At 59.7% G+C, this 15,474-nt stretch overlaps 1 protein-coding gene across 5 annotated transcripts in view; it reads left to right on the forward strand.

Annotated features, from left to right (window-relative positions):
- PAK4 (p21 (RAC1) activated kinase 4) overlaps nt 1-15,474 on the forward strand; it is a 93,199-nt gene that overhangs the window by 69,779 nt on the left and 7,946 nt on the right. For 4 of the 5 annotated variants that reach the window (XM_075917211.1, XM_075917210.1, XM_075917209.1 and 1 more), the window contains exons 3-5: nt 7,161-7,838; nt 8,859-9,326; nt 14,083-14,216. In XM_075917211.1, the coding sequence (XP_075773326.1) occupies nt 7,161-7,838; nt 8,859-9,326; nt 14,083-14,216 (1,280 nt within the window). The remainder of the gene's footprint in view (nt 1-7,160; nt 7,839-8,858; nt 9,327-14,082; nt 14,217-15,474) is intronic. The other variant, XM_075917213.1, reaches the window with a different exon arrangement.

The following is a 15,474-nucleotide window of genomic DNA, read 5'->3' on the forward strand; positions in this document are numbered from 1 at the left end:
TTAACTTTGTGACCGGGGTTTTACATCCCTAGATCACACTACATGAAGGCACAGAATCCGGTTCCAGTGATATTTTTTTTCTTTCCATCTTGGAAGCCACTCACCCAACCTCTGTCCCTTCTGCCCTCTCCTGACCCGCCTGAGCCCTGAGCTTTGGAAGCCTGCTTACCGGGTAACCAGGAACCCTTTACATCCCTTGGCTCACCCACCTTAGGCCATGCAGCAGCCACTGAGTGTGCAGGGCTGGGGCTGCTTTATGAACAGCCTTTGGCCTCACAGGGCTGGCTCAGGGCTCTGGGCTGACAGTGTGCTCGTGGGACTGCATTGGGCAGAGTAATAATGAACTTCCTTCCATCCTGTCAACCCTCAAGCGCTTCACCTGAACCACAGGCCGTGCCCAGGAAGTGCCCGGCCTGCGCTCCCCTGGCACCGTGTCCCCGTAGCACGGGCCTGGCACGTCAGACACCATGACAGCAGCTCGCAGTTGACGTGTAAGACAGGAGAGTTCCCGGTCCTGGGAGCAGCAGCCTCCATGCTGGGGCACTTAGGTGACGCAAGTCACCTCTTCACGAGAGCTTTCTGGGCCTGCCCCTCCCACCCCCAGGCCCCAAGGTGCTCAGCACATCATAGTCGGGCCTGAGACACGGGGGAGCAGCCCTGGGTTAAACCCTTTCCTCGGTGTCACGGGGTGTGACTCAGGGCTGGCGACAGTGTTCCCTCTCGCCTTTGCCATCCATGTGCGGAATAAATGCATGTGCACGGAGGCATGTGCCAGTGTGCACCACTGTAGAAACGAGGCCTAGCTGTGGGTGCTCCGCTCATTAGCTGGGTGGCACTAGTCTCTCCTGAATGGCTGCCCAAGCACCCAGCTTCCAGGGACCACGAGCTGGCGACCCTCCCACTGGGGCGGATGGGTACGGCCTCTGCCCAAAGGGTCCCATCCAGACGTGCTGGCTTGCTGCGTTGGTTTGGCCAGCCGAGGACACTGCTGAGCCGAGGGCAGGGAGGGGCCTTGCCCTTTGAGGAGACGGTTTCGGAGCTGTGAGGGAGAATTGGCGGGACTGGGCAATTCAATTGATCCCCCTCCCACGTCCACCACTTCTGACTTGGTTCTGGCTGCAGCCGGAGCTGATCTGCTGAGCTCGGCAGCATGCGAATCCAGGGGAGGGGGGCTGGTGTTTGCCCTGCTTGAGTTGCTGTGGCAACGGGAGGAAAAAGCAGGGATTATAGAACAAACCGGTTGAGCTGAGCTACTTCAGGGTGGAAGCGAAGCTGTCCCCTCCCCCCGCCCTTCCTTCGGTGCAGCTGGGAGGCACATGGGAGCTGCCAGCACCTGGAGCTCACAAATCCCCCCGAGAGGCCTTAGCAGGATCCCTCCCCCCCACAACCTCAATAGTTCAGCCACTCTGGCCTGGTGGCTGATTCCTGCCCTCCCCAGCTGGCCCCTTCTCCGTGAGTGCATTGCTGAATGGGAGTTTAAGCAGACCGGTCACACAAGTCCGGCAAGCGCCAAGTGCCAGCTGGCCTTGGTGTGAGTTGCGTCCAGAATAACTCACAGGCCCGGGCCCGTGCCAGCTGGGTGCTCGTGACGTGTTTGGAGAAGGCAGGGGAACGGGGCCGCTTGGCACATGGATGTGGGATCCACAGAGCTGTGTGGCCCTGGGGGAGGTGGCTGTGCAGCATTGGCCTCCCCAGCCAAGCCCTTTCCTTCCCCCAAGGCAGTGGCAGAACCCGCCGGACGGGAGAAGAGGAACTGACCCACTGACGCAGAGCAGCTCCCTGGAGCACATCTGCACAGCAGGGCTGAAGTCGAATGAAGCTTCGCAACTTCAGCTGCGTCAGTTGCGGAGCTGACGTTGAAATAGCCGAATTCAGCTGTTGGCGCTGTGCACACGGCAGGCAGCCGCAGGAAGAGCACTCTCCCTCCACTTCCCTCCCTCTTGTGAAGTAAGGGTCGCCATGCGTCGGAGTCCCCCAGCTTGAGGCTTTGGAAAGAAAGGCTTGTAGCGTAGGTGCTCGCTGTGTTCCGAAATAACGCTGCTGTGTAGATGTACCTAAGTGTGCCTGGCACGGGGGAGGGTGGGGCTCTGTCCTCTGGAGCATTGTCTTAGCTCCCTGCTCCATTAAGTCTGGTCAGCACTTCATCCCTCTGGCGCTCAGCTGCTGCTTTTTTAAAGCACGTATTGGCATGGCCATGCCAGGCCAGGTGCCCAGCACTGCTTGGAAATCAGGCCCTGCCCTAATCGCTTTAACCTCTCGAGGAACCTCCTGGAGACCCTCCTTCCTGAGGCTGGTGACTTTGATCAGTCAGATTTTTATTCTGCACTAGAAGCTTTACCCGGCATAGCTCAGGGCCTTAACTCAGTTAGGGTTTTGGAAAATGAAATGAAACGGCCCGTGGTTCATTGCAGTCCTGGCTCTGGGGCGGGGCTGGGGAGGAGAGGTGCAGGTGCCCCGGGGAGAGAGGACTCCCCCAGCCCTCTCACCACAGCATCTTGGGGCCAGGTGAGAAGTGGCTCTCCATGGCTGCTGTAGCTCCAGTGGGTTAAGCCAGGGGAGGGGTCATGTCCCCCGGCTGCCTCCTGCGCTCCCCAGCCAGCGCGAGGGATGCAGCAAACTGGACACTTCCCCTCGCTCCCCAGCAATGTTCTTGTACAGATTGGAGGTGGGGAGGAGTTTCAGCTCCCCTGCCCTCCCTAAAAGACTCCTGGGGGGTGCGAAGCTCAGGGCTGGGGCAGTGCCGGGTGGGGGAGGGCGCCCCCAGCCGGCCTCTTTCACCTGCCTGGTGGTTCTGTCTCTCTTCTGTCTGGTTTTCCGAGAACCAAGCCCATTCCAGGCACCTCCCACCGTCCTGGCCCAACCCACCCGAGCTTGATGTCAGTTAGTACAAGAGGAAGCTGCCGGCCGCCTTCGGTGGTCCTGGCTCTACTGCTTAGGAGGGTTGTTGAACGGACGGATGGACAGACACTCTCTCAAATAGTAGATTGTTGGGTCCTCCCCACCCTGGCCCTTTTGCTTCTGGGCTAGGCCGTGGCTGGCTTTCATTTTGTGGGATTCAGACATGAACGCTCTTCCCGCCTTCATCTGCTGCAGACAACTAAAAATAAAGACCCATCCCAGACGGAAAGGAAACAGCCCTGGCTTTTTTGGGTTGCAGAGGCTGCTACCTCTTGTAATTTTTGCAGAGAAAATTGCCAGTTACCACTCAGAGTTCCTCCCAGGCCTGTGCTGCTTGCCGTTCAGTCCTAGACTGTAAAGGCCGAAGGGACAGACACCATCATGTCTGACCTGTGCAAGCCCAGCCAGAGAACTGCTCCGAGTAGTTTGTATGTGAGCTCTAGTCGACCTCTTAGAAAACCAGCCAGACTAGATTTAAGAATTGCCACAAGTCTGGACACGTTGTTCCACCCTCTCTGTTTTTAAAAAAAATCAGCTTGTTTCTGGTCTGATTTTTGTCTAGCTGCAGCTCCTAGCCAGTGGATCTGATTAGCCCTTTGCCTGCAAGCCTGCAGGCCCCGTTATCAGTCTTTTGCCCCTTGTGCGTAGGTACATTCAGACTGCTCAAGGAAAACGAAGCCTCGTCACTCTCCTCGAGCCGTCTTCCGTTTCCTGGGACCCTGCAGCACGTCTTGCACTAGGCGCTCATTGCCAGCCAGTTGTGCACCTTGTCCTCCAAGCCTCGATTAGCTCTGTTAAGCATTTGGCGGGGACGGGAGCAGGATTCTGGCAGATCCCAGCGGGCCGAAGTAGCCTCCTTGCAGATAAGCTGCCGGTGCCCCTCGGTTCGATCCCCTTACGGCCTTGCGGTGGCTAGTTTGTCCGTCATTGGCAATCTTTTCAAGCTGGCGAAACTTTCAACACGCATGGGATTGCCAGCGCTCCAGAAACAAGCTCTGGAATTCTTTGGCTTCCACCCTGATCTGTCTGAACCAAGAAGGCTTCAGAAACCGAGCAGGTGTTGCTGGAAGTTGTTGCTGGGCTTGGCTGTGGGTGGCCTCCTTGCTAATCTTGTCCTGACACTTAATATGGAGCAGCTGAGAGAAGTGATGAGCATCAGTCAACCCAGCACTCCTCAGCTTTCTGCAAGGCCCCGGTTCGCTGCCATGTGACGTGCTGGTCTGTTGCTCCTTGGCTTGGTATCGCGCCTCCCTCCCAGAGGGCACGAAATTGTGACGGTAGCTGCTGAGTGCCTGCATCTTTTGGGAACGGTCTTCCTCCTGCATTCCTGTCATGACGCTGTCACCAGGGCAACGTGGCACAATACTGAGCTGGGGGTGACTTTGGACCTGGTGGTGTCACACCATAAGCGTCTGGCCTGCTGGGTCTCTGCCCCACACGGCCTGCATCAGAAGGCTTTGACTGGGTAGAGTGGAGTGCAGCCATTGGGAACTTGCTCAGCTCTTTGAAGCTGGCCAGGGAAGATGGGAGGTGGGGCAAAGGGCCAGGCCTTTGGCCAGACTCTGCTCTTTGTTACCAGGGACCTCATGCGAGCCGTTCACTTCCACTGTGCAAGAGCCTGCCAGCACAGCCTGAGCCTGGCTCTAGTCGGGGCTCCATGCTAGGCTGAGTCTCCTAGCCCAGGTACTGCTGAGGAGCAAGCTGTATCCAGCACTGCTGGCCCTGGAGCTCGAGGCCTGGGTGGCTTGGAGGAAGTTCAGCTGCTTTGGCTGGAGCCATGCAGGTCAGCCACTAGGCAGTCACACGCTCTGCCTGAAGGAGGCTGTAGAGTGTAAATCGGCGCGGTGTGTAGGCCCCAAACGCCTGCCTCTTGAGCGTGCTGGGGAGCAGCTTTTGAGGCGGGCCTGCCGTGCTCCGGGTGGTGATGGTAGGCGGGTTGCCACATTGCACTGTAATAGACACTTAAAGAACCCCCCTTGTCATTCCGGGTGTGAGTCCAGTCCTGTCCCCCCCCCCCCCCCCCGGCGCTGAAAGCAGGGCTGGGGGGGTGAGACAGCCAGGAGCTGCCTGTGAGCATGGAGAGATGACGCCAGGAGGAGGGAGCCTGCCCCTTGGCAGGACCTGAAGCCATCTCTTTGACTGTTCACCCCTTGACTGGGGGTCCGGGGCTGTGCTCTGTGGGGGCTGTTCCAGCCATCGCAGAGACAGGCACAGCCAGGGGGCCGACGATACAGACTAGAAATTGTTCTCAATTTCTTTTGTGCCCCCTGGCACATTCTTTCTTTTAACCAGCAGATCATCACTGGGTCGCTGAGCCAGAGCACTCACGGTTCGGACTCGAGTCTTGTAGCTCTCTCGACTTACGAGGGAAGTAAGTTGTCTAGGCGAGTAGCTTGAGCGAGGCCTTGAACTGGCCTCAAGTATTTTGGATTGAGGAGGAACTGGCTAAAACGGTCCAGCCAGGAACCTGCGTTCTGTCCCCCAGTGCCTTGGGCAAGTCTCCATCTCCTCAGTTCCTGCTCTAGGACCGTGAGTGTCTGTCTAGTGCAATTGTGAGCTGGGAAGGGCAGGCTCTCCGTGAAGCCTGGAAGGCTTCAGGGCTTAATTCATCGAAGCCTGCCCAGTGCCCTGATGCATACTTAGAAGCCAAGGAGCATACACCCCCTAGCCAGCACAAAGCCGTGGTGCCCACACCCCACCTCTTGTGATGCGCCCGCCTCAGCAAACTCCCTCTCCCTGGGATCGCTTCCTGCTGCTGCTAACATCTGGGTCGGCCCTGCTGGGGGAAGGGGCCTGGCCAGCCCTCGCTGAGTGAGGGGTGGGTGGGTGGGTGGGTAACGTTTGCCGTAGGGTGACCAGCTGTCCCGATTTTCTAGGGAGCGTCTAGGTAGTCAGAGCATCTGTCCTATATGCACCGTTATCCTGCCTGGTCACCCAGAGACTAACACGCTGGCCCCAAAGCTTTTCCCAGGGGTTCCTGGCCTCCGGTGGGCTCCTGGGCACGCTACCCGTTCAGTCCTGGTGTGAGTCTCATGGCCCAGCCTGGGCAGGTCTCAGGAGGAAGTGGCCTCTGTCTTGGAAGCACTAACTAGGCCTAAGCAATGCCATCCCTCCTCTTGACTCTGAGCTGGAGTGTGAGGCTCCGGCCTCTTCCTCCAAGCAGGACGGGGAGAAGGCCTAGTCTGGCAGACAGCAGCTGCGGCTGGCTGTCGAGCAGGCTTCCCCAGCGGGAGAGCGGCTGCCTCTGCACGTTTGTGTCATAGCTGTGTTAGTGGCAGAACAAAGGCCTCTCCCGCTGGTCCGAAGGCATGCCCAGGCCCTGGACTGAGATCTCTGGGGCTCCAGCCCGGAGCGGAGCAGCTGCTGAGTGGGGGATGCCTCTGGCAAAGTGGCATTGCGGCAGCAGACCCGTGGACCTCGCCAGGAGCCTAGTGTGCAGCGTAGAGGGGCCTGAGCAAGGGAGAAAGGACTCGTGTCCTTTGCTGGGACTTTGGGTGGGCTGATGCGGCAGTGAGATACAGGAAGGGGGCTCCTGGTAGCCACAGCTCGAGGAGGCAGGCGAGCGGATAGGTGGGCAGTGAGGAAGCTGAAGCGGAGCGATGAAAGCAGGGAGAACAGCTTGGCGCAGGGCAGCCCGTGGAGTTGGTGGCGGAGGCGTGTGTGCTGCCAGGGACACAGGATAGGAGCACATGCAAACAAGAATGGGAATGGGGCGAGGCTCTGCCTAGTGCCTGCTGACTCGTAGCCATGCCAAGTGGCTGGAGTTGGTAGGCCAGGGCCGCCCAGTGAGAGGGGGAAGGCTGTGCCCTCCTCCGGTGGAGGAGGAGGAAGTGGGGAAGTCCCGTCCTGCATGGATGAGCAGAGATCACAGCGTTTCGAGGAGGCGGGCTTGGGAGTGTTACGCTCTTCAGGCTTTTCTAGCCTGCTGTGAAAAGGCAGCGGTCCCCATTGGAAGGAAGGCTGTGCATCCCCCAGCAGAATGCCTGGCTCGAAGGTGGGCATGGCTCTAGTCCCGGTTCGCAGCGAGCTCTGAAACGAGCAGGGGGGGTCTTCTCCCAGTTTGTAGCAAGCAGCTTCCCTGTTAGCGGCCTTTGCTGGCAGACTGGACACTGTGGAGCTGTTAAGAACCTGCCCCTGGTGTTTCTCACAGGTGTCATGTCTCGGCGTGGCCGCCACCAGGCACATCATATTCACCCACGTTTCATTTTTCCTTTTTTTCTTTTCTGTGTGTCTGTGTTTTCCATCCTGTGACCTCCACGAAGACCATCGTGCGGGGGAACAAAACGGCCAAGGATGGCTCCCTGACCTGGCTGCTGGATGAGTTTGAGAACATGTCTGTGACCCGGTCCAACTCGCTGCGCCGGGACAGCCCGCCCTTCCAGCCCCGCCAGGACCAGCTCTTTCAAGAGAATGGCCTCAGCGAGGGCCCGGCCAAAGCCCGCCCCCTTGAGGACAAGAACAAGGAGCACAAGGAGAGAAGTCGCCATGAAGCCAGGAACGAGCAGGATCACGATAGGGAGAGGAACCGGGCCCACCCCCAGCAGCCCCGTGGCCAGGAACCCAGCGGCAAAGCAACCAAGCACCCTGGCAGCAGGCCGCCCCCCGCTGAGCACCACAAGCTCCCCAAGGAGGGCAGACCCAGAGCCCATGACCGGGATGGGAGGAAGGACTACGTGGCGGAGAGGGACTACAGTGAGCCAGCCGACCGCGTGGTCAGGCGGGATCGGAATGACCCCTCTGACAAGAGACCCAAATCCACGTACACTGGGGAGAAAAGCCCCCAGTCCCCGCGAGACAAGCGCCCACTCTCCGGGCCCAATATCCGGACTCCAAACATCCCCGTCTCCGAGGGGGTGATGAAGACGGCTCAGCAGACCGGGCGGCCTTTTAATACATATCCACGAGCTGAGACTGACCCTGGCAGGGGCACAGGTTCCCAGGTAAAGGTTCCCCCACCTCTGAGGCCACGATCCAGGTAGGCTGTCCCCAAGGTCAGAGCTTAGCCCTCCTACTGCCTAGCAGCTAAGCCTGAGCCCGGTTGGGCTCAGCTTTCTCCCAAGCAAAGCCCCCTCCTCGTGTGCATTAGCAGGTAATCGTCCGCCCAGGGGCTGCTTCTGCGACTGATGGTTTCAGCCTGTAGAACCCGGTTTCTATCCGCCGCTGCAGTGGGTGGCGGGATGGTTTTGAGGCCCCCTTCCTGCTTGTCTGGACGTCTCTGTGCAGCGAAGATGGTTCGTGCCTTTCTAACAGCTGCACGCTCGGTAGGAGATGCTGCCTCAGCACCGCTGCCTTTCTGCTGCCCCTCAGCCGTGTAGCCACTGGCGCCACTGCTACACTGCCTCCGTCAGCCACTGCCCCTCTGCCACGCTGCTTGCTGTGCATCGCCACTGCACTGGCTTCCCATCCTCCTCTCGCAAGCCTAGCAACCCGGAACCAGCACCTGTCTTCTCGCACCGGCAGTGTTCTCTTCTCTGTAGCTGTCCTGCTCTGCCACCCGCCTCTCCTTCAGCAGCCGTGCGCTCTCGCACCTTTCCTGCTGCTGCCGCATGCCCTGTAGCAACCCTGCTGCTGCAGCTGCGGCCCCTCGCTCTGCTAGAACTGCTGACGGACACTCTGCAAGGCCATGCCCAGTACAAACACTTCTGGCTACTGTCTGGATGTCTGAGGCCTTTAGAGAGTTTTCTTTTTCTCTTACACCTTTCCTCACAGCCATCCCATCGCAGGTCTGTCTGTCTCTCTCTTCCCCAGGAACGTGTAGGCTCCAGTGCACCCCTAATCACTCCTCTCTCTCTCAGCAGGGCTTCTCAGGGGGCCGGGGGCGCCTGCGGCGCGCCCATCTTTCCCTTTCTCCCTGCACTCAATTGGCTGGGACTACATGCCTGGGCTCGCGGCTACTTCTTCCAGCCCCTCTGCTCCAGGCCCAGCTGCTGACATGCTGCTTGTGTTTTCTCTCCTTCTAGGCAGAGCCCAGGTCTGTGAGGCCCCAGGAGCTGGCGTCCAACGGACCAGTGAGTGAGAGCGGTAGCTCCTCCAGGGCTCAGCAGCCAGGCCAGCCACGATCCAAGAACTCGGAGCCGCCCCATCCAGGACTCTCCCCGCATGCGTCAGACCCCCACTTACCTCGCCCCTCCCAGCCATCTTATGTCCAGCAGCCCCAGCCGCCACCCCTGCCTCCGCCCACAGCCTCCCAGCAGCCTCGCTCCCCACAGCGTGAGCCCCAGCGGGTCTCCCACGAACAGTTCCGAGCCGCCCTGCAGATGGTAGTTGACCCAGGTGACCCCAGGACCTACTTGGACAACTTCATTAAAATCGGCGAAGGCTCCACGGGCATCGTCTGCATCGCCACGGTCAAGAGCACCGGCAAGCTGGTGGCAGTGAAGAAAATGGACCTGCGGAAGCAGCAGAGGCGTGAGCTGCTGTTTAATGAGGTAGGTGGGGAGGGCCCTGCCCTGTGGATGCGCAGGGTACCCAGCTCGGAAGCTGTTTCTGTGACGAGCCCGTTTGGCCATGTCTGATGCTCACGAGCCTCTCCAGTGAGAGCCAGTGGCGGCTTACCCCTCTGAGCCAATCGTCTGTAGGAGCCCCACCCCAGCACGCCTTCCCCACTTCCCCAGAGCCCTGTGTGGTGGGGGCAGGTGATGGAGGGACCGCAGTCCGCATGTGCTGTCGGCATGGCGGGGCAGGCAGCACGGCTGGCCAGGGCGCATGCTCCCAGCACAGGCACGCCCCAAGTGTAGCAGTCCCTTGGGCGCTGCACTGACTCCAGCCACGCTCTTGATTGGTCTGCAGGCCAGGAGCTTGACAGCACGGGGGAGTTTTCAAAAGCACATCTGTAAGCGACGTAGGAGCCGCGTTCCGGTGCGGTTCTACACCGCTTCGGTGCCATTCTCAGCACTGTAGCCAAGTGTGCTTTATGCCCAGTGCCTGCCGCGTTCTGTCCTGCAGAGCAGCTGTACGGTGGGGGCCACTCCTGCACATGCAATGCTGCATGGCAGAGAAGGAATTTGCCTTGCACGTGGAGCAGGAGGTGGGGATCATGCTCCAGAGCCTTCACCCTCGTAGAAAGGTGCCTGGTGCCAGGGGAGTGTCGCTGATGACTGATCCTCGTCGGCATTTTACTCTGGCTTTTGGATCTCCTGGGCCCAGGCAGCCGAGCGCTTTGGAGAAAGGCGTCAGGTCTTTGGCTATCTGAAGATGCAGACGGGCATTTGGCAGGGGTTTCAGAAGCGCCTGAGTAAGCTTGGGCCAGGCCTGCTAAGGTGATTTTGCTCTGCCCCGCTGCATCTTTAGGTGCCTGAATTCCTTGCCCAGCTGGCCTGTGGCTCCCAGTCCCCGCTCACAAGACCTCATCTTTGAAACCAGATGCAAGCTCCCCAGTTCCATAGGTGCCCTGCCCAGGATTGACTGTGATGGGAGGCACTGGTGTTCCAGCTCTTTGGGAGAGCACCGGGCAGAGGGTACAGCCACCAAGTCACCCGGTGGCAGGTTACGGAACAGGCATGTCTCATCTGTTGCGGGAAGGGGCTGGCTTAGGGGCAGAGCCCTGCCAAAGTCACAGTCCATTTCGGTCAATTTCACAGGCACAGGGTTGTAAAAAAGAAATCCCGAAATGTACCACATTGAAATCTGAAGTGTCCCTGTGTGGTGATCGCAGGGGTCCGGCCCCCATAGGGCATTGTCTGGGGGTGGGGTCACACGGTTATTGTAGGCAGGTTGCAGTGCTGCCACCCTTACTTCTGCCGGTTGCTGGCAGGGTGCTGCTCTCCAGTTGCCCAGCTCTGAAGACCGCACAGTCGTACCAGCAGCACCAGTGTTCCCTCCAAGCTGGGGGGCAGCACCAGTGATTAATCGGCCCCGCCCCGTCTCTGCCGCTGACTGGACAGGCTGATTGCTGCCCCTCAGCTTTCAGGGAACGCTGACTGTGCCCCCCCAATAACCTCGGGATTCCCCTGCAACTCCCTTCTGTGTCAGGGCCCCCTCTGAGACATGCTGGGGCTCCAGGAATCCTGTCTAGTGCAGGGCAAAAGCGCCCGCACGGCTAGATTTCACGATAGGACTCCAGAGTCCGTGGTCTGCGGTGCAATTTGGAAGGGATGCAGTGGGAAGAGGAGAGAGGCCCAATAACTCTCCAAGCAGGAGCAGGGCGAGCTGGAAGGAGCAGGGGGCGCTGGTCAGGGGGCCCTGGGGTCTGATTAGGAGGAGTGGGATGCGGTTAAGCTGCTTAGGGTGATTCTTTGAGTGTTTGCTCACGTCCATTCCGTCTAGCTTTGCGCGCCCCGTGCACAAGTTCCAGAAGCGTTTTGCCCTTAGCAGTACCCGTAGGGCCAGCAGGGGAGCCCCTGGAATGGTGCCGGTATACCCTAGCATATAACCCCCTGCTGGCCCGCCACCCCCTCAGTTCCTTCCGTGTGGGTTGCTGGAGTGAAGTGCACCCTTAGCTGTCTTATGTAAATAGTGTCGCCTTAGGAGTAGTTAGCAGTTGATTATTAGTAGATAGTGTTGATAGTAGTCTGTCGTGTCTCCCCCCCCCCCCTTCCCCCCCCCCCATGCCAGAGCTCCAGGGCTTCAAACCCTGCCAACAGTGCTCCAAATTCAGGCCCCGGGAGATCCACACACAGACAGTTTGAAGTGCCTCCTGAGGGCCATTTAACGAACATCTGCAGGTCTTTTAAACCTAGGCAGAGGGAGAGACTCCAGGCGTAAGTGCCTGTTAATGGAGTCGTCACTTCAGCCCCCCCCCCCCCCCCCCCCCCCGGAGCCAGCACCCTTGGTAAGGAGCGCATCTGCGTCGACTACAGAGACAGAGCGGGTGCCAAGGCGCACGGCGCCTTCCCGGCACCCATCTCAATCGCCAGTGCCGTTTACTAGCACGAAGTGAAAGGTCACTACGGAAGCGGGACCCGAGCGCCTGCCCTCCAGAGCCCGTGCTTCAAGAGAGGGGCCCGGTAACATCAGGAGCCAAGGAGGCCAGGACCTGTCCCTGGAGGAGGGCTGGAGGCCATCCATGCCGGAGACGTTCTCTGCGGCCCGGGAGCTAATAGAGCTCACAGCTTCCCCGGGCCCAGCACGGAGGCGCACGCGGGCCGCGAGACCCATGTGCCTAAGCCGGCCCTGGCACCGCAGCCGGCATCGCCCATTCCCCTTATTTTGGGCTACCGTCTCGACCTCTGGGGCCAGGGGCTGTCCACCTCATCGATCAGGGTACACCTGGCGGCCATTGCAGCCTTCCACCGGGGGAGGGCGGGAGGTCACTCTGCGCAGGATATGGTGAAACCCTTCCTGAAGGGATTGGACAGGTTCTACCCCCGCGTGTGTCGGCCAGTGCTGCAGTGGGATTTGAACCTGGTGCTGCGGGGGCTCATGCGCGAGCCGTTGGCTGCGTGTTCTCTCCCACCTCTCATGGAAGGTGGCGTTTCTGGTGGCCATTACCTCAGCCAGGAGGGTTTCTGAGCTGCGGGCCCGCTCCTCAGAAGCTCCGTACACAGTGATTGCGAGGGACAAGGTGACGATGCGCCCCCACCTGGCTTTCCTCCCTAGGGTAGTTTCCCTGCTCCACGTGTCCCAGGAGATTTTCCTGCAGTGTTCTACCCAAAGCCGCATGCGGATGGGAGAGGGGGCTCCGCTCACTGGACGTTAGGAGGGTCTCGCCTTTTACTTAGACAGGACGCGGTTGTTTCCCAAGTCCATTCAGTTGTTTGTCTCCATAGCAGACAGGGTGAAGGGTTCCCCAGTATTAGCTCAGTGTCTTTCATCATGGATCACATCGTGTGTCAAGACCTGTTACGATCTGACCGGGAGAGTGGCCCCTCCTATCACGGCCCACTCGACTAGGGCCCAGGCCTCCTCGCCATCACGCAACAAGCTAGTCAGGTCGCAGCGTAGGTCAGGTGGTGCTGCAGTCCGTTTCGCTCCAGGTTCCGACCCACCTCCTTAGGGGCTGGCTTGGAATCACCTGGACGGAATGGACATAAGCAAGCTCTCAAAGAAAAGACGGTTACTTGCCTCGTAACTGTTGTTCTTCGAGATGTGTTGCTTATGTGCATTCCGCTCCCGCCCTCCTCCACCTTCGTCGGAATCTCCGGCAAGAAGGAACTGGGGATGGCGGGCCAGCAGGGGGTAATACGCTAGGATATACCGGTGCCAGTCCAGGGGGCTCCCCTGCTGGCCCTACGGGTACTGCTAAGGGCAAAACGCTTCTGGAACTTGTGCACGGGGCGCGCACACAGCTAGACGGAATGGACGTAGGCAACACGTCGCGAAGAACAACAGTCGCGAGGTAAGTAACCGTCTCATCCTGCCCTTGGAGTCGGTGACCACACATGCTCCCAAGCAGTGGCTCAGGGTGTGACTGGTCACGCAGCCACCAGCTGCTCCCAGTTCCCACCTGCTAGGCGAGAAGAAGCTCCAAAGGCATCGGGCTAATATCACTTCTCCGCAGGAGCATGGGCGGGGTGGGACTGCTGTACTCAGCTGGGCAAATCGCCTTCCCTTGTGAAACTGTGGTGCCCATGGCTGAATCTCTCCAGTCTGGGCTGGAGAAAGCACAAGATGCTCCTGGGGATGTAGCTTGTCAGACAGGCCTGTTCCTGTGGCGCTCTGAAGGGTCCTTGTTCTCCCTGGGCCGCGCACTCTGAGTCAGGCACCCCCAGCGGGACCTTGCCAGCATCCCATGGGCGCGCTGCGTCTGCCGAGCCTCCGGGCTGTGTGGTGGGAGGCAGAAGCGCTGCCTGCTGGGCCCTCTGCACACTACCCCAGATCAGCTGATGGTTTTGGACACTGCCTAGCAAGGGCTCACTAGGAGGGGGTCCTGATAGCCTCATTCCTTCCCGGTGGCTGAGCCAGCAAGGCCCAGCCCACCAGGGCCAACCACTCCCCATGAACATGCATAATCACCTCTGCCCCGGTGACAGCCACTGCCCGGATGGCACACGCCACGAGGAGAGCAGGTGCCTCCCAAGGCAGTCTCTAGCTAGGCCCTGCGGCGGGGCGTTGGTGGGGTGAGTCCTGCCTGTTAGGAAGCAACATTTATGTCCAGGTTTATTTCCCCTCCTTTTAAAAAGCTCTCTTGGGATTTTCGGTAGGTAGCAAAGCCGCCTGTGCCTGTTTGCCTTGCTGGCTCTTAGCCCCACAGCCCTTTCCTCTCGCCTCACTGGCCATAACGTCTGCGCTGCGCCTGCGTTTCAGGTGGTGATCATGAGGGACTACCAGCATGAGAATGTGGTGGAGATGTACAACAGCTACCTGGTGGGGGACGAGCTGTGGGTGGTGATGGAGTTCCTGGAAGGGGGAGCTCTCACGGACATCGTCACGCACACCAGGTATGAAGCAGGGCTGAGCTTCTGACCCCAGCCTCTGACGCAGTGCAGCTGACAGCAGTGGGGAAGTGGGGTCCCGGCTAGAAAAGAAGCTCTGCAGCTGACGGGTGTGTCAGATTTCCGCCTGTACCTGGCAGTGCCTCTCAGTAGCTCCTGCTCAGGAGCGTGAGAAGCCGGAGGCCAGGAGAGCGGAGCCTGGAACAGGCAGATCAGGAGGGAGGCGGAGGGTTCGTTTTTTGTGGGTACATCCCCGTCGCAGAGTTAACGTGGATGCTGCCCCCTACCCCCGCACACACAACCCGCTTGCCTGAGCTTAGTGGTGCTGTAAACCCAGGCTGGCTGTCCATGGGGAGCCGCCAGAAGCTTTCACTTTGCAGAGGATGCAGGTTAGATCCCTGAGCACCGAGAGCCCTCTAGTGTCTTCTCACAGGACAGGCTGGGTCACTGGGAAGACCTAGCACGGCCTGGATTACCCACCTTCGCTCTGCAGGGCTAGTGGCAAACCCAGACAGGCGCTGCGCCAGGCCTCTGTGCCTGAACTAGCCCAGCCCGCACATGCAGCTGCTCTGCAGAGCCCTGGGTCTCTGGGAGAGACTCCTGCTGTCTCGGCACCGTCCATTGTGGGGGAACGTGTCTGTCCTTTGAGGAACTTGGGCGGGGCATTGGAGGGCTAGCAGTATTCCGGTGGGTTGGCCTCTGTCCACGTTCCAGCCTGAGTAACAGCAAAGCCTAAAATGTCAGGACAGAAGCCAGGAGTCCTGACTCAACCCCCCTCCTTCCTCAGGGGTGGGGAAACTTAGGCCTGGGGCCAGGTGCGGCCCCTGGCTTGCCTGGATGTGGCCCCTGCAGCTCAGGGCTCCCCCCAGCACCGGGGAATCTGCACCCTACTGCAGGGTTGGAGCACACCAAATCTACGAGCCTGCTCCCCACTAGGCTCTGGTGTGCAAGGGGAACGTGGGGCGTGTGTCTCCTCCTCAGTCAGGGGCCACGCCAGTGAGGGTTTGGGGGTTTTTGGCTTCTCACTTGTGTGCGCCCCCCACCCCACTGAGTTTTCTGTGGGTCAGTGGCCCCTGATCCAGCAGACCTGACTCCCAGGGACAGATAGCTGGTCTAAACGCTGCACACCCAGGCCAGGGGCTCGATCCTGGCAGCTGTGGCATGGGCTGTTCTCAGAGCAGGATGGGGCCTCTCCCCAAGGGACTGCTCACTGGTTCGCTGAGTTGCTTTTCTGCCTTTAGCCCCCATGCGGCGCCCCGTTGCA

Source organism: Pelodiscus sinensis, unplaced genomic scaffold (genome assembly GCF_049634645.1).
Source record: "Pelodiscus sinensis isolate JC-2024 unplaced genomic scaffold, ASM4963464v1 ctg62, whole genome shotgun sequence".
Taxonomy (NCBI): Eukaryota; Metazoa; Chordata; order Testudines; family Trionychidae; genus Pelodiscus; species Pelodiscus sinensis.